Here is a 20,480-nt window from a genome sequence, read left to right as displayed (position 1 = left end):
CGTCACAAGGGCACCCCGCCTCATAAAAAGCAACATTGGGGTCCCCCTCCCCCTCCCTCCCCCGCGAGGTCCTTGGGGAGACGAGACCTGCCCCCTCTTGCCCCTACAAAAAAGCAAGGAGGGCCGGACTCGCGTGTGTGTAGGCCCCGCGTTGCCATAGTCACGTGGACGCACTTCCGGGATGGGCCTGCGCATGCGCGCGAGGGGAGCGCAAGGGAGGGGAACGCGATCCCTTCCTTCAGCCTCTTTACCCAGAGTGCCCAGCGCGCGGCGCGTGATGGCGTCACGAGGAAGGCGTTCCCTGCCCGCCCCGTGAAGCCGCTCAGCCCGGCCGTATAAAAGCAGGCGGTTTGTGGGTGTCCGGCTCGGCGTCTTCCCCGGCGTCTTCTCTCCGTGTCTTCCTCTGTGTCCTGCCTCGCAGTCCGTGTCCGGGGCCGCCCCGCGTCGCCCTCCGCAGCGTCGTCCGTCCACACGCGCGCCGCTTCCGGGTCGTCGTCACCCATTTTTTTTCGGGGCGCGCGCGGGGGTGCAGGGGGTCGTCCCGAGTTCGCGAATCTTTCCAGGAACACGAAAACCCTCCCGGCTCGGGCCCGTCCACGGAACGCCCATTGCACACCCCCCGCCTTGCCATGGCGTCCCTCGTGAGTAATACCCGAGGAGGAGGAATGTTGGGGTGCACGCGGGGTGTGGGGTCCCCTCGCTGCCCCCCCGCACCCCCTTCCTCACCCATCTGCGGTTCCTCTGTCCACAGGGCCCCGGCAGCCAGAATGTCACCGAGTATGTCGTCCGAGTTCCCAAGTGAGTCCCTGAGGGTCCCCGAGGGGGGACCCTTAAACTGGGGTCCCCCAAACTGGGGGTTCCTGGGGAGGGGTCGGTCTAGGGGGTTCAGGGCTGAGGCCCCAAGCGGGTCTGGCTCCGGTCTCCGACCTCGTATTTGTCTCTTTGGCCCGGGAGTCGTGTTGGTGCCCCAGGAAAGGGAAAAAGATGAAGTTTATTGTGAGTTTGGGAAAGGCAGGGGTCGCCCGTCCTCCCACCCGCTCCCCCCACCGTAGGCTGTGTTTTTGTTGTTTTGGTGAGATACACCTGTAAGGCAGAGTGGAAAGGTTTTGCGTGTGATGTTTTCCTCTGCTTGTGAATGCACTGGCTGGGGCTGAGCCAGGCTGAAATCAGGGGCCTGGGGAGTGATTGGAGCAGGAGCTGGATGGGGGTGGGCGGGCAGGGAGCGGCCGGGAGCAGAACCTGCACCCTGTGTTGGGGGGGTGCTGCTGTGGTCGGCGCCAGCTAAAGATTTATTTATTGGAAAGTCAGATTAACACCGAGAAGGAGAGACAGAAAGATTTTTCATCTGCTGGTTCACTCCCCAAGTGGCCACAATGGCTGGAGCTGAGCCGATCCGAAGCCAGGAGTCAGGAGCCTCTTCCGGAGGCCTGGAGTGTTGGAGTCCCCCAGCATCGCCTGGCTCAGAGTGCTGGGCTGGGGTGGGTCTGATGAATGAATACGTCAATATTCAAATCAGAAGCACTTCTTTCTCATCCATTGCAGGAACACCAGCAAAAAATATAATATCATGGCGTTTAACGCCGCCGACAAAGTCAACTTTGCTACTTGGAATCAGGTAACTAAGAACTTGGTTTGGCCCTGAGGGAGGGTCATGGAGAACCCCCTGGTGGATTTGATGCTTCCTGCTATATAGTTGCCCCTTATTGCTGGCTTCATCCACAGTGGGCTGTGGCCCAGAGGAACTTTCCAGAAGCTTCTGGTTGTTCACTGTGCGCTGTTCTGAGTAGCAGGATGCAGGTCCCCGCTGTGCAGCAAAATGCAGCCAGCTCCTAAGTGGGGGGCTGTTCCCTGGTTCTGGGGCGAAGGCCTAGTCCCCTCACCGCAGGAATCTGGCTTCTTGCGCCCCCAGGCCCGGCTGGAGCGGGACTTGAGCAACAAGAAGATCTACCAAGAGGAGGAAATGCCGGAGTCAGGCGCGGGCAGCGAGTTCAAACGCAAGCTACGAGAGGAGGCGCGCCGGAAGAAGTACGGCATTGTCCTCAAAGAGTTCCGGCCAGAGGACCAGCCCTGGCTGCTGCGCGTGAACGGCAAGGCTGGCCGCAAGTGCGTGGGGAGGCCGGGCATGGGCGCTGGGGAGAGAGGGTGCAGGAGGGGACCCTGAAACGGGAGCCGGCGGTGACCGGCCATGGAGGTGCCAGGCAGGTGTGGGGGAGGGCAGTGGCTGATGGAACCAATGGTCAGGGTGTTGAGGGGCAGTGCAGGTGGACCCACAGGTCAGGGCTGCCAGGATGGGCCAGGACCTAAGCCCGCGGGCATCTGAGCAGGAGAGCATGAGGATGGGGGGCTGGACCCCGTCCTATCTGTCCCTCCCTGGGGGTGCAGAGGACAGCCAGAGGGGGTACAAGTGGGCTGGGGCCCCGGGCCGGGCAGTGACCGTGGCTCCGTGCAGGTTCAAGGGCATCAAGAAGGGCGGCGTGACGGAGAACACGTCGTATTACATCTTCACGCAGTGTCCCGACGGGGCCTTCGAGGCCTTCCCCGTGCACAACTGGTACAACTTCACGCCCCTGGCCCGCCACCGCACGCTCACCGCCGAGGAGGCCGAGGAGGAGTGGGAGAGGTGCGTGGGGCCTGGGTGGGCGGTGGCAGGCCGGGTCACCCCTCTGTGATCAGAGCTGGGGTTGTTGGGGTGAGGAGGTGGGTGGGGAGTGGATTGGGGGGGAGGCTGGAACCTGTGCTCCCAGGAGGCCGCAGCGCCAACCGGCACCACCAGAGGGCGCCGTGGACACAGCTGCGGGCCGGTGTCCCCTTAGCCGATGCGCCGAGGCCCCCTGGCCTGTCCCAGTGCCCGCGTCCCCTGACCCCCCGAGCACGTGGGCAGCCCTCAGCAGTGCCACTGTCCGGTTCCCACACACGGGACATGCTCACTTCCGCCGGCGGCTCACACAGGCAGGTGCAGGCCCCCGGTCACCGTGCTCGCCCGCCCCGTGCAGGCGGAACAAGGTGCTGAACCACTTCAGCATCATGCAGCAGCGGCGGCTCAAGGACCAGGACCAGGACGAGGACGAGGGGGAGAAGGACAAGGGCGGCCACAGGAAGGCCAGCGAGCTGCGCATCCACGACCTGGAGGACGACCTGGAGATGTCGTCGGACGACAGCGAGGCCAGTGGCGAGGACGGTGAGGGCGGCGGGCCCGGGGTGAGCGCGGGCAGGGGTGGCCGCGCCTGGGCCTCAGTCCGGCCTGTGTCCCCCCCCCTCCTCCCCAGGCAGCAGAGCCCCCAAGGCCAAGAAGAAGGGGCCCCTGAGCAAGGGCGGCAGGAAGAAGAAGAAGAAGAAGGGCTCGGATGACGAGGCCTTTGAGGACAGTGACGATGGCGACTTTGAGGGCCAGGAGGTGGACTACATGTCCGACGGCTCGAGGTGAGTGGGCCGGGAGCCCTGCCCGTCGCGTGCGCGTGCCACCCCACCCTCCCTGCATGGCATCCCCCCCGCACCCCTGCCCCTCATACCTCTGCCCACTCACCCCTGCCCCTCATACCTCTGCCCACTCACCCCTGCCCCTCATACCTCTGCTCACTCGCCCCTGCCCCTCATACCTCTGCCCACTCACCCCTGCCCCTCATACCTCTGCTCACTCGCCCCTGCCCCTCATACCTCTGCTCACTCGCCCCTGCCACTCACCCCTCTCTGCCCACTCACCCCTGCCCGCCTTGTCTTACAGCAGCTCTGGGGAGGAGGCTGAGGGCAAGCCGAAAGTGCCGCAGCAGGAGGAGGGGCCCAAAGGTGGGTGTGGCCGAATAAGGGCCAGGCTGGGGGCGGGGAGGGAGGCTGGGCTGGGCCCCCTCCTGCTCACAGCTCCCCTCTCGTCACCCCTACCCCACAGGGGTGGATGAGCAGAGTGAGAGCAGTGAAGAGAGTGAGGAAGAGAAGCCGCCCGAGGAGGACAAGGAGGAGGAGGAGGAGAAGAAGGCCCCCACGCCGCAGGAAAAGAAGCGCAGGAAAGGTGAGCTGTTGGGGCTGCAGGGGGCAGCCAGGGGGCGGCCAGGGGATCAGGTGGTAGGGGCACAAGCCGCAGGGATGGGGCGGTGAGAGTATAGGCCGCAGGGGTGGGCTGGTGGGGGTGCAGGCAGCAGGGATGGGGCGCGAGGGTCGGGCGGGCGGGCTGCCCCAGCGCTGACCCCACCCTGGCCCCTGCAGACAGCAGCGACGAGTCCGACAGCTCCGAGGAGAGCGACATTGACAGCGAAGCCTCCTCGGCCCTCTTCATGACGGTAAGGCCGGGCCCAGGGGGTGCGGGGCGGGGCGGGGCTGCCGTGTGTGTGCTAACCCCACTCTACCCCCATCCCCGCCCCCTGCAGAAGAAGAAGACGCCCCCCAAGAGGGAGCGGAGGCCATCGGGAGGCAGCTCCCATGGCAACAGCCGGCCAGGCACACCCAGCACTGAGGGTGCCGCCGCCGCCTCCTCCTCCACGCTGCGCGCTGCGGCCGGCAAACTAGAGCAAGGTAAGGCCTGGCCCCGCCGCGACCTCCGGCTGCCCAGTGCCTGGATCCAAACCCTGAGGGCGGACGGCGAGTGGGTCAGGGCTCCCTACCCTGCCACAACCCTGCCTCTCCACACATCCCGCCCTGACAGGAAAGCGTGCCAGCGAAGCACCGGCGGCCAAGCGCTTGAGGATGGACAATCTTTCCGGGAAGTCCACCCCGCAGCCGCCATCCGGGAAGTCAACGCCCAGCGGCGGGTAGGTGGTCGCGGGGGTCTGGGTGTGAGGGGGCGGAGGCCGGGGTGGGGCCACGTCTGCAGGAGCGCTCACCTCATGCTCCCCTTCCCTGTCCCCCGAGCAGGGACGTGCAGGTGACCGAGGAAGCCGTGCGCCGCTACCTGACCCGTAAGCCCATGACCACCAAGGACCTGCTGAAGAAGTTCCAGACCAAGAAGACGGGGCTGAGCAGCGAGCAGACGGTCAACGTGCTGGCCCAGATCCTGAAGCGGCTGAACCCCGAGCGCAAGCTCATCAATGACAAGATGCACTTCTCCCTCAAGGAATGAACCCCAATAAACAGCCTTGGCTCAGGACAGCCGGCTCCGTGTTTCCTAGGCCCCTCCTTCTAGAACCTACTGCAGCCTCCACCAGGGAGTGGGGGTCCACACTGTCACCTGGGTGATGTCCCCGGAGGCGGCTTCCCCTTGGCGAGGCCTCTCTTCAGCCGTGTCTGACCCCTTGGGTCCCCTGCCGGCGCGCTGGGTTTCAGTCATAAGTGGGGTGCCCTTTTCAGCTCAGGCCTCTGAGGGGCAGCACCGTGCCTTCTGTGTCTTGAACCTCATTCTGTCCAACTCAGTTAAAATGCAGGTCCTAGGCCACAATGTCCCCCTACCCAAGAGGTTCTTTTCAAAGATTGGACTTACTTGAACGAGTAGAGCAGAGAGAGCTCTTCCATTGGCCACCCCCACAAGTGGCGACAACAGCCAGGGCCTGGGTCGGGCCGAAGCTGGGCCTTTACTGGATCTCTCGTGAGTGGCCACATGGGCCCAAGCGTTCCCGAGCACCTGCCACCTTCCCGTGGGAAGAGGAGAAGCCAGGGTTCGAACAGGCGCCTGTTTGGCATGCCAGCGTCACAGTTCAGACAGTGGCCTCACCCACTGGCCTCCGTGAGACATGTCTGAGCAGGGTGTGCCTAGTTATTACGTAGCCTGGGCCAGTGTGTGGGGGCAGGTCCCCATCCTTCAGTGCTGGCCATTCACGCCTGGCATCCCGTTGCCCAGGGAGATTTCTGAGGTGCCCTGGTTTTCATCAAGTCTGACGCTGCCCAAGCAAGGACTCTGGATGGGGCCCGGAGGGGTCCTGAGTTCCTGGGCGGATACTGCGCCCAGGAATGGAACTTGGCTTGTAGCCACTGCTGCCGAACCCTCCTCCGCCTTGACCGTGGCCAGGAACTGCAGGTGGAAGGCGTCCCTGGCCCGGCCCTGCCAATGCTTGGCCGCCAGCGTGTATGCCTGAGATGTCCCACTAATTCCTAGGAATGTCCTGGCCGCTCCAGCTGGGCCCCCCCTCTCCCCGTCTGCGAGCCAGGCCACTGTGGCTCCCGCTGGCGGTTTCACGGGTGGACTCTGGAGGCTGGGCTGCAGTCCTCGGCCGGGCTCCACCTTGTCGTAGCTGCTGCCTCAGCTCTGACTGGCATCCCTCAAGCGACCGTTTTGGCATCTGGAAGTCCTCAAGGTGTCCGAGGCCACGGCTGCAGTTCCTCTGGGCACAAGGCTGGCACCCCTGACTTGCTGGGGGCTCACCTGGCGACTCGCATTCCTGCAGCTTGTGTCCTTAGGGGGCAGAGGGATTAACAGTTTACTAGTGACCTATAGGGAGCGGCAGCCACGGGTCCGGGTGGGCCAGGACCGCCTTCCAGGTCTCCGCAAGGACTTGAAGCACTTGTTGCCTTCCAGGGAGCTGGGTGTCCCCAGTGGTGTCTAGGCCAATCCCCACTCCTATGTAACCCCCTTTTTTTGGGGGTGGTGGTGGTATCAAGCCCCAACTCCAACAGCAAGCAGGCTGCCTTACTGCTGTGCCAACCACTGCCCGGTGCATGCCGGTCCGGGCATGGAAGCCACCAGGGTTTGCAGCCCCTGCCGCCTGTCCCGCTGGTTGTTCCAGAAGCTTCCTTCTGGGTCCCAGGAGGGGGCTGCAGTCACGGGGCTCTACCTGGCCTTAAGGACAGGAGTCCGGGCACGTGTGTGTGTGTGTGTGTGTGTATGTGTGTGCATATCCCAGCCCTTGGCCTCTCCCTTTTCCTGTTTTTGACACCGGCTCCGCCAGGTCCGGAGACAGGACCGTGATGCTTTAATCCCTCCATCCGCCCTGGGCAGGAGCCGTGATGGAGGGGCACCCTGTTGGCTCACCCATCTGCCAAATTGCCCTTTCCTGGCACATATGTGAGAAATATTGCCACCTTCCCTGGCATGCAACACTGGGGAGCTCCCTGCGCTGCTGGGGACCCCTGGAGTGCACCCCTCCATACACACCTCAGGTGGGGTGGGTATACCGGCTGGGGCCTGGCTGCTGCCAGTACAACTCGTAAATTAGGGGTATGTCAGAGATGGATCTGTGGAATGTCTGGGTGCGGTGGAGGTGTGAACCCTTAACCCTTGTGGGGAACAGGGGGCCCCGAACTCAAGTGTATGGATGACATGGGGCCGCAGCAGCTGGCGGTGAACAGGTTAACTCCCGCCCAGGCCCTGGCAGGGCATAAATTCAGGGGACACGGGGTCCCCCTTCCTGAGACCTGCCAGCAACGGTGGCCATGGGGACAGCGATGCTGGGCGCTGTGCTGCTGCTGCCCCTGTCCCTGCAGCTGGCCCGGGCATCCCAGCCTTGGGATGCTCCCGCGATGGTGGTGGCAGCAACGGAGGGGGAGTTCCTGTCGCAGCAAGTGGCAGAAGCTGGGGGGACCCCGAGGCGCCCGCTGGGTAAGGATCTCTTGAGGGGGTTTTGGGGGAGGGTGGTGTCCCCACAGCATCTGCCCTGACCCTCTGTCCCTGGCAGTGTCTCCTGTCTGTCCCTCAGGTACCCGCTTGCGCCGTGCCCCGGCTGACCCGTGCCAGCTCTGGAGCCTGACCCTGCCCGTGGCCGAGCTGGGCCTGGGTTACGCCTCAGAGGAGAAGGTCATCTTCCGTTACTGCGCCGGCAGCTGCCCGCGCGGCGCCCGCACCCAGCACGGCCTCACGCTGGCATGGCTGCAGGGCCAGGGTCGAGCCCACGGGGCGCCCTGCTGCCGGCCCACCCGCTACGCCGACGTGGCCTTCCTGGATGATCGCCTCCGTTGGCAGCGGCTGCCCCAGCTCTCGGCGGCCGCCTGTGGCTGTGGCTAAAAGGGGGCTCTGCCGGTGGTCCCGGAGCCCAAGCGTGCAGCTGACTTATTTATTGGGGCGGCAGCGGGCAGCAGCACATACGATAAAGGAAACCGTTTTCTTGGCCTTGGGGCTCCACACACTGTACGTGTCTCCGTGTGTCTGTCTCAGCTGCCCATGGACAGGTGTAGCCAGGGACCATCACCCACCCCCTGCCCCACAAGTGATCCCTGCCAAGGGGGAGGCTGTTCTGTCCAGTTTTCCACCTTTATTCCCCATTCAGGCATCTGTGAGAGGCCCAGACCCGGTGGTGAGGGGGACAGCAGTGGGATCAGCAGGCTGGAGGGGGCTGTGGGGGTTCCCCAGGTCCCGGCCCCTCTGGGAGGGAACGGCAGATCACGGAGATGCGGCGGCTGCGGGGGATCCGTCGCTCCCCAAAAAAGGACTCCTCGTCCCGCAAGATCTCGTGGGAGAAGTCGTACCGGGCTGAGTCCCTGCGGGGGGAAAAGGGGGACAGGGTGAGGGGGAACAGATGAGGTCTGCCATGCAGCCTGAGCGACAGAAGGTGCTGGAAGCAGCGGGCAGGTGTCGGTACGGACCTGAGGATGTACAGGGAGCCAGGCTCCAGCAGGAGTTCCAGCCAGTGCCCCGGCTCCTGGGTGTGCACCAGCCGCATGACGCTGGTGGACAGCAGGGACAGGCCGGCGATGGTGTCTCCGCAGAACTGCAGGAGGGGAGTCAGGGTGTGGGGTCAGACCCCGGCCCCATGCACACATCCCCTTCCCGGCCCCGCCCCAGGCCCCATCCACCTTGACGCTGTCCACGTGGGGCTTGATGTAGCCGCGAGCATCCAGGTCCAGCACGTGCACGGAGGAGAGCAGGGTCTGGCCGGGGCTGAAGGCCGCCGCCTGCACGCGCTGCAGGATGGCCCTGCTGGCCTGGGACCAGCGTGACTTCTCAGTCTCCCGGAAGCCGTGGATGGCCTGGTGGGAGAGCTGGAGTCACTGCCAAGCCGGTCCACGCCACACCTGTGACCGCAGCCAGGTTCCCAGTGGGTGCCAAGACCACACTACCCAGGTCTGACCTCGGGGTCCCCACCCAGATCTCCTCCACCCCCAAAAGCTGACAAGGCCTGGTCTCCTGCCAAGCCCCGTCTCGACCCTAACCTTGCTTCCAAAGCCCTTGGCACCAGATCCGGGCTTCACAGCGCGCTCTGCACCCCGGAACCCCAATCCCCCAGGCCCTGATCCCTACAAAGCTAGGGGCTCCCTCCTGCCCTGGCTCCGCCCCCAGGCAAAACCCCGCCCGCCACGAGGCCGCACCCACCACACAGGCCCCGCCCCAAGGGCTTAGATTGGCTACAGCTTCCAGAGAGGCCCCGCCCCACGATAGCCGCGCCCCTCCTCAGTCCCCGCCCCATCCTAAGTCCCTGCTCTTCTCAGGCCGCGCCCCATTACACAGGCCCCGCCCTTGAGTAGGCCCCGCCCCACCCTCAGTCCCGCCCCTCCCCGCAGGCCCCGCCCCGCCGCACCGCGTCCCAGTGGTCGTATTCGTAGCGGCGGCGCCGCAGCTCGGGCTCGAGCTCCCGGCTCAGCGTGTCCTCCTCGGCCGCGCTCAGGAAGCCGGGCCGCACGAGGACGGCGCCGCGCAGGCGGCTCAGCACGGCCGGGCTGGAGCCGCGGAGCCAGGCGGGCAGGGGCCGGCCATTCCTCCGCATCCGCCGCGCCGCCATTGGCTGAGGGGGCGCCGCGACTCTCCCGCGATTGGCTCGCTCCCGATCGAGGCCCGCCTCCCGCGTAAGGCTATTGGCTGCATTCAGGGCCCGCCTCTTCTCTTGCGCTATTGGCGCCAGCGCCCGCAGCTGCCAAGCCCATTGGTGGAGCGTCATGGCTGTCATCCGCCCCGCCCCTTTCTGGCAAGTGGAAGGCGCCGGGGTCACAGCCTGGGAGAGCCAAGGTCAGGGTCATGGGGTCAGAGGCACAGGGGTCACAATGGGGCCGAGTTGGGGTCAGAGGTCAGCGCTCAGGTGGTGTCGGAGTGACCGGTTCGAGTCCCGGGGCTGGTTTCCCGCCAAGGCACAGCGCGGAGAACATGACCCTGGCACAGGCTCCCTGCACCAAGGGAGACCGGGATGGCGCCCCTGGCCCGCCCTGGCCGCTGTGGACACTTGGGGAAGAGATGGAAGGTCCTTGCCTCGCAAATATAACCCAGAGAGAGGGGGACCTAGTGGCTAAAGCCCTCGCCTTATATACACTGGGATCTCATGGGCGCCGATTCATGTCCCGGCAGCCCCACTTCCCATCCAGCTCCCTGCCTGTGGCCTGGGAAAGCAGTGGAGGACGGCCCAAAGCCTTGGGACCCTGCACCCGGGACCCGGAAGAGGCTCCTGGCTCCTGGCTTTGGATCAGCTCAGCTCTGGCCATTGCAGTCACTAGGGGAGTGAATCATCGGATGGAAGATCTTCTTCTCTGTATATCTGACTTTGTAATAAAATAAATAAATCTTAAAAGAAAACCACCACCACCAACAAAAAAAAAAACCCAGAAAAGTCCTAGAAGGAAGTGGCCGTGCACGCGTGACTGTTGAGCTATTGGAACAAGCACCTTAACACTGAACTCTGCTGATTGTATCCTTCTCCATGAGGGAAAAGCGCAAAGGAACATGACCTCAAGTGCTTCAACGAACTCATTTATTTCTTAACTGCCAGCATCTCATATATGACGCCGGTTCTAATCCCGACAGCTCCACTTCCCATCCAGCTCCCTGCCTGTGGCCCTGGGAAAGCAGTCGAGGACGGCCCAAAGCCTTGGGACCCTGCACCCACGTGGGAGACCCAGAAGAAGCTCCTGGCCAGCATCCAGTGGACCCTGCGTCCTTCAACCCCCACGTTTTCATTCTTGCTGCACCCCACCTGTCATGACGCAGAAGAGCCGGTTCTGTGCCTTCCCCAGTCCAAGTGAGCCATGGCAGGTAGGCTTGGTCCTGGCCCCACACACATGGTCGGCGCCTTGCCGGGCCTTGCCACCCCACCACATACCCAGATGCTTACTGCCCACCCCGCCCCAGGTTCCCCAAGGGCGGCTTCTCCTCATGGCCCCGGTCCGTGGTGTCTGTGCTGCAAGGATGGAGGGTCCGGCCCGGGGTGCAGGGCATGGCGAGGTGGGCTTCCCTGCCCCATCATGGAGCGTGACGCAGGACCAGACCACAAAGGTTTAATCTGTAATCACAGTGTCTTGGGAGGCCTGCCTGGACTCGGCAGTCCCTGTGTGGCCAGCTGGCTTGGGGGGTGCCCAGCTCAGCTCCCAGGGTGCCCAGCTCCAGAGGACTCCCCTCAGGTCCTAAGGGAGTGGGGTCCAGGCTTCAGAGCCTGCTGGCGTGGTGGGCTCCAGGCGGACCCCCAGATCCTAGGGTGGTGGGTCTGGGGGGGGTCCCCTGTCAGTTTCCTGGGATTGCAGGTCCCGGGGTGGCAGAGTCCCCAGGGCTCAGGACCCCTGCTGGCGTGGGGAGGGTCTGGGGCTGCCGCAGGTTCCTTCTGCACCAGCTCCGGCTCGTCCTCGCCGTCCTGGGGCGGATGTACCAGCACCTTGTCCAGGATGCCGAACTCCTGGGCCTCCATGGGGCTCATGTAGCGGTCCCTCTCCATGGCCGACTCTGGGGGGGCAGACAGCTTGGTGAGGGGCGGGAGCCATGGGCGTGGCTCCCTGCCAGCCCCGTCCCCACAGTACCAGGAGGTGGAGCCCGGGGCATGGCTCTCTGTGCTCCCCTGTGGATCTCCAAGCAGCCGCCCCAGGCGCCCCGGGGAAGGCCCAAGGGCAGCATGGAAGGGGGGGCGGCTCACCGATGACCTGCAGGCTCTGCTTGGTGTGCTTGGCGTAGATGGGTGTACAGCTGCTTCTTCAGCTTCATGATCTCCTCGGCCTGGATGGCGATGTCCGTGGCCTGGCCCTGGGAGACGGGAACCCGGGCCGGTGGGGGGGTGGACCGAGGGCCCTGGTCAGCGGGGACTCCTCTCCCTCCTCCTGGCCCTCTGCCCATCCCGGCCACTCACCCGCGCGCCCCCCGAGGGCTGGTGGATCATGATGCGTGAGTTGGGCAGCGAGTGGCCGCATGCCTGGGCTGCCAGCGGCCAGCAGCAGGGAGCCCATGCTGGCGGCCTGGCCCACGCACCAGGTACAGATGGGTTCAGGATGTACTGCATGGTGTCATAGATGGCCAGGCCTGCGGTCACCACCGCACCTATGGCGGGAGGATGGGTGCTCAGGGGGTCCTGGGCCAGGTCCTCCTGCCTAGCTACCCCCCCATGCCCTTCAAGCAGGGGGTTACCCGTGCCACCTCCCACTGCTTTCCCAGGCCACAAGCAGGGAGCTGGATGGCAAGTGGAGCCGCCAGGACTCGAACCAGCATCCTCACGGGCTGCTGGCACTGCAGGGGCAGCTTAGCTTGTGGCATCTGCCCAGTGCTGCCACACGCAGGAGCACGAGCCTGGGGCACCCCCCCGCCCCAGGTCTCTCCGCTGCGCCCGTCCGCTCACCAGGGCTGTTGATGTACATGTGGATGGGTTTCTTGTTGCTCTCCGACTGCAGGAAGAGCAGCTGGGCGATGACCAGGCTGGCCACGCTGTCATCGATCTGCGGGTGCCGGAAGCACGGCATGGGACACCCGGAGTGTGATAAGTCAGATGGGGGCAGCACCAGGGAGGGAGGGGGTGGGGACCAGGGAGGAAGGGGGATGGGGACCCAGGGAGGGAGGGGGATGGGGGACCCGGGGAGGGAGGGGGATGGGGACCCGGGGAGGGAGGGGGATGGGGACCCGGGGAGGGAGGGGGGATGGGGACCAGGGAGGAAGGGGGATGGGGACCCGGGAGGGAGGGGGATGGGGACCCGGGGAGGGAGGGGGATGGGGACCAGGGAGGCAGGGGGATGGGGACCCGGGGAGGAAGGGGGATGGGGACCCGGGGAGGGAGGGGGATGGGGACCAGGGAGGAAGGGGGATGGGCACCCGGAGAGGGAGGGGGATGGGGATCAAAGAGGAAGGGGGATGGGGACCCAGGGAGGAAGAGGGATGGGTACCAGGGTGGAAGGGGTCCTAATGGTCAGGGGACTGGGTGGGGGGGTGACGTGAAGCCAGGAGTGAGGAGGGCCCTGCTGCGGAAGGGGGGGGCGAGGGTCAGGGGTCAGGGGTCGGGGGTCGCCCAGCAGGTGGCGCTCACCGGGCCCATGACGCACACAATGCGCTCCCGCAGCAGCCGCGAGTAGATGTCGTAGGCGCGTTCGCCGCGACCCTGGGACGTCGGGGAGACAGAGGTGAGGGGTCGGGATCCGGACCGTACCCCGAAACCCGACTCCACCCCCCGAGGGCCGCGCTACCGTCTGCTCCACCACGATGGGGATGAGCGGCGCAGCCCGGGCCGCCGTCGCGTGCAGGCTCCGCCGCCAGGGGCAGCGGGCGGCCAGGAGGGGACCCAGCGCGGACCACCGTCCGGACGCAACCCGGGACCCCCCGGGCAAGACTGCCGGCCACATGGCGCCCCGCGTCCCTGTCGGCTTCCGTGCGACGGCGGGACTACAACTCCCGGCGTGCTCCGCGCAGGTCACGCCCACTTCCGGGGAGCGCTGCGCGGAGGCGGGGCCGAAGAATGACGGGGACTCTGCGCGGGATCCAGAGTTTGCAGCCGCCACCGGTACCTTGACCCATGCGTTAGCCGCTTTCTTTTTATTATTATTTGAGAAGATTTATTTATATTCTTTGGTTAGTCAGATTTACAGAGAGAAGGAGAGAGGCTGAGCCAGGAAACCATCTCCCTCTATTGCTGGGACCAACGAACTTGTCTGGGGCATCTCCAGCCATCCTCCAGGGGACCCAGTGTTGCTCCGGGCTCAGAACCACGGGCTTGAAATGTAAAAAAATTAGAATAAATAATCACAGAAGCCACTGGGGGACAGTGCCCAGCACATGCTACGGGGCTCGATACATATACACACACACTCATTTTTTAAAAAAAGATTTTTTATTGGAAAGGAAGATGTACAGAGAGAAGAGACAGAAAGATCTTCCGTCCGATGATTCACTCCCCAACCGGCTGCAATGGCCAGACCTGCGTGGATCTGAAGCCAGGAACCAGGAGCCTCTTCCAGATCTCCCACACAGGTGCAGGGTCCCAAGGCTTTGGGCCGTCCTCCGCTGCTTTCCCAGGCCACAGGCAGGGAGCTGGATGGGAAGTGGAGCAGCTGGAATATGAACTGACTCCCATATGGGATCCCGTGTGTGCAAGGTGAGGACTTTAAGCACTAGGCTACTGCGCTGGGCCCCCAGCCCCAGCTCTCCTGGATGCTTGGGGAGGAGTGAGACTGCAGCTGGGAGATGTGTCTTTCTCTCCAACGCAAAATAAATCCCGGGGTAGTTAAAATGCCACACTCGGATGTCTCCTGTAGTCCACAAAGAGCAATGTGTAGGTGACCACTAGGAGGCAGTGTAGCCTCACGCTGCTCTCGCTGCGGCTGCTACCATGGCCGCCCCCCCATCTCCCCAGGCACATAGACCCTCTACTACCACTTCTCACAGCAGGATGTGCTGCAGTCCAGCCCAGCCCCCTGCGCTCTGCCCTTTGAACTCGAGAGTGCCCTCCTGCTGGAGACCGCCAGCAGACGCACGCCATGATAGAGACCAGGGTCAAGGCCACCAGAGCCATCTGGGGGGAGAAGGTGGCGGCTGTACCATGGTGACATAGGACAGGGAGGAGGAGGAGGATGGCAGGGTGGAGGAGCTCACAGATGGCAGGACGGTGGGCAATCCGAAGCCAGGAGCCAGGAGCTTCTTCCAGTCTCCCATGCGGGTGCAGGGTCCCAAGGCTTTGGGCCGTCCTCCACTGCTTTCCCAGGCCACAGGCAGGGAGCTGGATGGGAAGTGGGACAGCTGGGACACGAACTGAACCAGTGACCACGTGGGATCCTGCCACATGCAAGCCGAGGACTTTACCAATCAGGCTATCGCGCTGGGCCCACTTTTTTCCCCAAAGAAACAGGGACACTGTTTGTTCCTCTACTGGTTCACTTCCTTGAATACCCTCCAACAGCCAGCGCTGGACCAGATAGAAGCCAGGAGTCTGAAACTCCCATCCAAGCATGTGAGCCGTCACCTGCTCACCCCAGAGCACTGTGAACAGGGAGCTGGCCGGGTATTAAACCCTGGCACACTGATTCAGGATGATGCTGGGAGGCTGTCTTAACTGCGAGGCCGAGGACCCACCGCTGGCGTGATTCCTAAGGGGCTAGACCAGCAGGGTGTAAGAGGAGGCCAGCATCTCAGTGTCATTGCAGATACAAGGGCTGCTGGCTTCTACCTGGCCCGGTCCCCGCTCTCGCGAGCCCTTGGGGAGTGAATCAGTGGATAAAAAAATTTTTTTTTTCCTGTCTCTGTGTACCATTCGGTTTTTCAAGTAGCTGAAAATAAACATTTTTGAAAGTTCAGGGCCATTTAGTGTACTTGGGATGTGAAGTCATTGCCTGTGTGGAGTCCAGAACATTCTTGTTGCCTCCAGAAGTCTGTCCCATGAGCCGTCACTCCCTGTTCCCCTCCCCCAGCCCCTGAGCATTCATTCTCCGCCTGGAACGGCTCCACCCACTCTGGGTATTCCATGCCAATGGGATCACACAGCCCAGGTTTGGCATGAATCAGTACTTGGTGCCTTTACAGGGCCTCATTGGGTTCCACTGTTGGGTGGGTCACGTCGTCGGTTCCGTTGTTGGGTCGTCATGTTGTTGGCTCCATTGTTGGGTGGGTCACCTTGTTAATCTGTTGTTGGATATGCTACATTGTGTTTTTCCATGAGTACACCTTTGGTCATAGGCAAAAGAGAACCCAAGTTTTGTTTTTCTTTTGCAATGGGGCAGCGTTCATGTGACGAGTTTGTTTTAAGCGCACACTTGGACTCATGCTGACACAGATCTGCTCGCGTAACCCTGGCCTCCATCCACCCCCTAGGGCCATTTTCCAAACAGTGGATCAAGGCAGGTGGGTTGCGCAGTACATTTCATTGTGACGTGCAATGCCCCCATTCTATGTAGGAAGGCTTGGTTTGAACCCCTCACTGCTTACCTACACTCTAACACACACTCTAAGAGGTTACAGTTCAGCCCTGGCACGGTAGCCTAGTGGCGAACGTCCTCATCCTACATCCTCCAGGATCCCCTAGGGGCGCTGGTTCATGTCCCGGCTGCTCCACTTCCCATCCAGCTCCCTGCCCGTGGCCTGGGAAAGCAGTGGAGGATGGCCCAAAGCCTTGGGCCCCTGCACCCGCATGGGAGACCAGGAGGAGCTCCTGGCTCCTGGCTTCGGATAGGCTCAGCTCCAGCCGTTGCGGCTCACTTGGGGAGTGAATCATCGGACGGGAGATCTTTTTTTCCTTCTCTGTATAAGTCTGACTTTGCAATAAAATAAATAAATCTTAAAAAAAAAAAAAAAAGAGGCTACAAGTGATGACTCAGGCACTTTAGTCCCTGGTAGCCTCGTGGCAGTCCTGGCTGGAGTTTCCCGGTTTTAGCCCGGCCCAGCCCCCGCTGCTGGAGGTCCTTGGGGGGGACGACCCATTAGATGGAAGAGCTCGCTCTCCCTGCTCTCTCAAGTAGATGGAAATGAAATCAAATCCAGCTTTCAAAGATGTATTTACTTATTGGCGAGGCAGTGAGCGACAGGAAATGGAGGGAGCCCGCACCCAGTGGGTCACTCCCCACACACCTGTGATAGCCGGGGCTGGGCCAGCATCCGAGATGTCAGGTGGGAGGTGCACAGGGCAGAGTGGAGGGCCAGCGGTGACACGGGCGGGCGTCAGGGCGCTCACAGACCCGCCTCCCACCCTGCTGTCACTCCATGGTGCTCACTGCTCCTCCCACATGACAAATACACACAGTCCTCCTTCTCGTACCCTCCCCCCTCTCTCTCTCCCCCTTCCTTTCTTCATTCTTTTTTATCGGAAAGTCAGATATACAGAGAGGAATAGAGACAGAGAAGATCTTCTCTCTGCTGGTTTACCTCCCCCCCGTCCCCCAAGTGGTCACAATGGCCGGAGCTGAGCCAATCCGAAGCCAGGAGCCAGGAGCCTCTTCCGGGTCTCCCACGCGGTTGCAGGGTCCCAAGGCTTTGGGCCATCCTCAACTTCTTTCCCAGGCCACAGGCAGGGAAAGATTTATACTGAGACGTTATTACCCCTTATCTTATCTGACATTGAAACTTAGTCAGGCATCTTACCTGGCAGCTCTCCTCCAGGTGCAGTTGGGTCCTGGGTCTAGCAGGGGGCGGGAATGTGTAGCTGGGGCATGTTCCGTTCCAAGGGCTGTAGGGCTGCCTCGCCTCCTGTGACACTTGACCCCCCCCCCCCGCTTGCCTCTGTGTGTGTGTGTGTGTGTGTGTGTGTGTGTGTGAGGAAGGCAGGAGCCAGGAAAGAAGGTGCCAGGCAAGGTGCCTTGTCCTGCCTCTGGCCTGTCTCTCGTCTTCCCTCCCCCACGTGCCACCGCAATCCTAGGTGTGTTCAGGTTGTACCTGCCGGACTGGCTGGGAGCACTCAGGACTGCCTTCCTCCTTGTAGAACCAGCATCCGGGGCTCCCACACTCAACGACATCCACCTGTGGCCTGGGAGGGAGTGTGGGCCCCACTCACGTCAGCCCTGGCACGAGCTGCCTTGTCCATGTGTGCTCCTGAAGGTCCCAGGCATGTAGGAAACACGGGGCAGCCTCATGTCCTCAAGGCTTGGTTAGGTCATGAACTTGCCAGACTTCACATCTTTCTCAACTCAGAGGGATCCATCCTGATGCAACTTTTTTTTTTTAAGATAAGTAAATCTTTAAAAAAAAAAGATTTATTTATTTTCATTGTAAAGTCAGATATACAGCGAGGAGGAGAGACAGAGAGGAAGATCTTCTGTCCGATGATTCACTCCCCAAGTGGCCGCAACAGCCAGACCTGCGCCGATCTGAAGCCAGGAGCCAGGAATTTCCTTCAGGTCTCCCACGTGTGTGCAGGGTCCCAAGGCTTTGGGCTGTCTTCCATTGCATTCCCAGGCCACAGGCAGGGAGCTGGATGGGAAGTGGTGCAGTTGGGATTAGAACCGGTGCCCCTATGGGATCCCAGCCATTGCAAGGCAAGGACTTATCCAAGCAGGCTTTTGCACTGGACACCTGATGCACTTTGTGTACCCATTTTTTGAAATATTTATATTGCATATTTGAAACGCAATGGGAGAGAGAGAGAAATCTTACATCTTACATCTGCTGATTCATTCTCTACACAATTGCAATGGCCAGAGTTGGACCAGAAAAACTCCTTCCGTCTGCCCCGTGTGCGTGCAGGGTCCCATGGACGTGGGCCACTTTCTACTGCTTTTTCAGGCGCATTAGCAGGAAACCAGATCATAACACGGGAACAGCTGGGACTTGAACTGGGACACATGTGGGATGCCAGCCCTGCTGGCAATGGCTGAACCCACTATACCACCATTGCCAGCTTTAATTAAAAAAAAATATATATATATATATATAATTTAAAAAAGACAAAGAGAGGTCCCTGGCAGATGCCAGGGTGGACTGGTCTGAATGCAGGAGCTCAGAAACACCATCTCTGTCCCCTATGTGGGTGGCAGAAACTCCAGCCCTCAAAGCATGCCCCCTGTGTCTCAGGGTGGGCTTTCGCAGGGAGTCAGGGTCAGGAGCAGAATCGGGACTCAGGCCCAGACCATGCAGCGCTGGGCGTCCTCAGTGGGAGGTTCACTCCAGCCAGCAGCCACCTGCTGCGCTGTGAATGGTGTTGTTTTAATCTCGTTCGAATCTTGCAGGAAGCCACAGGTAGTCATCAGAGCAGCCGTCCGTCCCCACGCCCATCTAGCCACCTGTCTCCCAGGATAACATCTCCTACAACTAGACCATCTCAAAGCCGGTGAGTGACTGGGTGCTGATAGTATCTCTCCTGGCTTATGTAAGTTTCGCCAGCTTTGATCCCCATTTCCCTGCCGTGTGCATGGGAAAATGCCTGGCTTAACACTTAACTCTTCCGCTTGCGTGGAGCTGGCATCCATCGAACAGCAAATGGATGCAGCCCACACAGATGATGAACCTGCTGGGAAAGGAATCCCGGTACTGGAAGCCCGGTACTGGAAGGGGAGTGAGCAGCAAAGGGGAGAGGAGGGGCTCACCCACTGCCCACGGGTTGAGAAGGGCGTCCATGGCATGCTACCTGCTTCAGTGAACTGACTCTCAGGTCCCTGCCCCAACCCAGGCTGTCATTCCTTCCAGCTGCGGTCGTGTGACCTGAGATATACTGCTCGGCTTCTCTGGGCTGAGGGTTTCTTGGCTAGGCACCTGGAGACAGTATTTTCTCTCTCTTTTAGGGCGGTCAAAGAAATGTTCAATGAGGGGGCCCGGCACAGTGGCCTAGCTGCTAAAGTCCTCGCGTTGAACGGGAGGACATTTACCTTGTCGGCACCCAGGCTTAGTGTGTCTGAGTTTGGAAACCGTCGGTCCAAGTTTTCTGCCAAGACAGACCCCAGAAAACCAAGACTGGGCATCCCGGACCGACAACCCCAGGGGTTACCCTGCCCTCAGAGGCGCTTTGGAGGTGGCTGAGTGCCAGATGGGCCATTCCACGCATACAAGATCTTCAATCCATTTTCAGAGTACAGATGCAAGAAACAGACCCCCAAGGTGGAAATGGCCCAGCGAGTTATAGGGAGGTATTTGAGAAATACACGGAGGGGTGAGGACTTAGCCCACCCTGGAGTTCCCGGATGCATTTTCCAGTTTCAGCTCCTGACACCAGCTTCCTGCCCATGTAGACTCCGTGGACCAACACACACATGTGGCCCAGCTCCTACCCAGCTCCCACCCACGTGGATCCCAGCCTCCAGCTGTTACTGGCAGAGACAAATCTCTTATCCACTGGCTCATTCCCCACATGGCCAGGGCTGCAGCAGTCCAAAACCAGGAGCCAGGAGCTTCTTCTGGGTCTCCCATGCAGGTGCAGGCCCCAAGGCATTGAGCCGTCCTGCTCTCCCAGGCCATAAGCAGGAGGAAGCTGGATGGGAAATGGAGCATCCGGGACACAAACTGGTGCTCATATGGGATGCTTGGGCTTGGAGGTGGAGGATTAGTCAATTGAGCCATCATGCTGGGCCCCTTATTATTGTTTTTTTTGTTTGTTTGTTTTAAATCCTATGTGTTTTTTGTGAAGACCTCTGGAAAGCATGGATTTCAGAAAGACCCCTGTGGGTAGCAAAGACTGAACCCACTTAGTTGGGTATCCCTAAAACTTAGGTAGGAAAGCCCAGTGGTGGAGAGCCCAGAGCCTTGGAGTCATCCTGGCCTCACCACTGGAGGCGAGGGGTGGAGGAGTGAGGGTTTTGCTCCAGGCCTGCGTTTGTCCCCCTGTGGAATGGGTAGAGTGGTACCATCACTCACCTCCATGAGTTCTGGCTTGCTTCCAATACTAATTAGCAATCCTCCGTACCCTGACTCCCACATCTCCTGGCCTCCTCCCTGCCCTACCTGGCCAGTCCGGGCCCTGGGGAATGCCCAAGGCCACCAGCGCCACACACCTCAGCCAGGCCATCCCAGCGACAGACAGCCTAGGAGTGGCTCAGCAGGTTTTTCCTCTTGGGCC

General features: G+C 61.6%; 3 protein-coding genes and 1 pseudogene across 5 annotated transcripts; 2 read left to right on the top strand and 2 right to left on the bottom strand.

Moving 5' to 3' along the window:
* The first annotated feature begins 483 nt into the window (after window positions 1–483).
* Window positions 484–5,074, top strand: LOC105941603 (general transcription factor IIF subunit 1). 2 transcript variants are annotated; one of them, XM_058659874.1, is made up of 13 exons: window positions 484–641; window positions 752–798; window positions 1,543–1,615; window positions 1,910–2,103; window positions 2,450–2,620; window positions 2,994–3,178; window positions 3,267–3,420; window positions 3,725–3,783; window positions 3,884–4,003; window positions 4,198–4,271; window positions 4,359–4,503; window positions 4,634–4,739; window positions 4,843–5,074. In XM_058659874.1, exons 1-13 carry the CDS (start codon window positions 630–632, stop codon window positions 5,045–5,047), a joined length of 1,545 nt encoding a protein of 514 aa, XP_058515857.1. In that variant the 5' UTR covers window positions 484–629; the 3' UTR covers window positions 5,048–5,074. The 2 variants fall into 2 exon arrangements, with proteins under 2 accessions (XP_058515857.1, XP_058515855.1); XM_058659872.1 differs by having other exon boundaries at window positions 3,722–3,783.
* A 1,516-nt stretch (window positions 5,075–6,590) lies between these two features.
* LOC131479343 (persephin-like) lies at window positions 6,591–7,858 on the top strand. Its single transcript, XM_058659876.1, has 3 exons — window positions 6,591–6,720; window positions 7,280–7,456; window positions 7,554–7,858. The coding sequence occupies exons 1-3, from the start codon at window positions 6,591–6,593 to the stop codon at window positions 7,856–7,858; spliced, it is 612 nt and encodes a 203-aa protein (XP_058515859.1).
* Window positions 7,859–8,080: 222 nt separating this feature from the next.
* LOC131479342 (alpha-ketoglutarate-dependent dioxygenase alkB homolog 7, mitochondrial-like) lies at window positions 8,081–9,725 on the bottom strand. Its single transcript, XM_058659875.1, has 4 exons — window positions 9,369–9,725; window positions 8,647–8,820; window positions 8,437–8,561; window positions 8,081–8,331 (listed from the first exon to the last, which is right to left on the bottom strand). The coding sequence occupies exons 1-4, from the start codon at window positions 9,723–9,725 to the stop codon at window positions 8,169–8,171; spliced, it is 819 nt and encodes a 272-aa protein (XP_058515858.1). The 3' UTR covers window positions 8,081–8,168.
* Window positions 9,726–11,168: 1,443 nt separating this feature from the next.
* Window positions 11,169–13,421, bottom strand: LOC131479341 (ATP-dependent Clp protease proteolytic subunit, mitochondrial-like; annotated as a pseudogene). Its single transcript, XR_009244826.1, has 6 exons — window positions 13,204–13,421; window positions 13,047–13,118; window positions 12,369–12,465; window positions 11,886–12,073; window positions 11,676–11,782; window positions 11,169–11,488 (listed from the first exon to the last, which is right to left on the bottom strand). The product of XR_009244826.1 is annotated as an ATP-dependent Clp protease proteolytic subunit, mitochondrial-like (transcript).
* Window positions 13,422–20,480: the final 7,059 nt, after the last annotated feature.

The sequence above is a fragment of the Ochotona princeps genome, unplaced genomic scaffold (assembly GCF_030435755.1).
Source record: "Ochotona princeps isolate mOchPri1 unplaced genomic scaffold, mOchPri1.hap1 HAP1_SCAFFOLD_246, whole genome shotgun sequence".
Taxonomy (NCBI): domain Eukaryota; kingdom Metazoa; phylum Chordata; class Mammalia; order Lagomorpha; family Ochotonidae; genus Ochotona; species Ochotona princeps.
This window is presented reverse-complemented; position numbering and strand designations above follow the sequence as displayed.

What these genes read in the sequence shown, in the direction of transcription:
- LOC105941603 (XM_058659872.1), top strand. An exon ending in GCAGGAGGAGGGGCCCAAAG is followed by an intron (nt 3,784 to 3,883) that starts GTGGGTGTGGCC and finishes CCTACCCCACAG; the next exon opens with GGGTGGATGAGCAGAGTGAG. An exon ending in GGAAAAGAAGCGCAGGAAAG is followed by an intron (nt 4,004 to 4,197) that starts GTGAGCTGTTGG and finishes TGGCCCCTGCAG; the next exon opens with ACAGCAGCGACGAGTCCGAC.
- LOC131479343 (XM_058659876.1), top strand. Translation starts at nt 6,591, where the DNA reads ATGGAAGCCACCAGGGTTTGCAGCCCCTGCCGCCTGTCCCGCTGGTTG. An exon ending in AAGGACAGGAGTCCGGGCAC is followed by an intron (nt 6,721 to 7,279) that starts GTGTGTGTGTGT and finishes GAGACCTGCCAG; the next exon opens with CAACGGTGGCCATGGGGACA. An exon ending in GACCCCGAGGCGCCCGCTGG is followed by an intron (nt 7,457 to 7,553) that starts GTAAGGATCTCT and finishes TCTGTCCCTCAG; the next exon opens with GTACCCGCTTGCGCCGTGCC.
- LOC131479342 (XM_058659875.1), bottom strand. Translation starts at nt 9,725, where the DNA reads ATGACGCTCCACCAATGGGCTTGGCAGCTGCGGGCGCTGGCGCCAATA. An exon ending in AATACGACCACTGGGACGCG is followed by an intron (nt 8,821 to 9,368) that starts GTGCGGCGGGGC and finishes CTCTCCCACCAG; the next exon opens with GCCATCCACGGCTTCCGGGA. An exon ending in GGCTCCCTGTACATCCTCAG is followed by an intron (nt 8,332 to 8,436) that starts GTCCGTACCGAC and finishes TTCCCCCCGCAG; the next exon opens with GGACTCAGCCCGGTACGACT.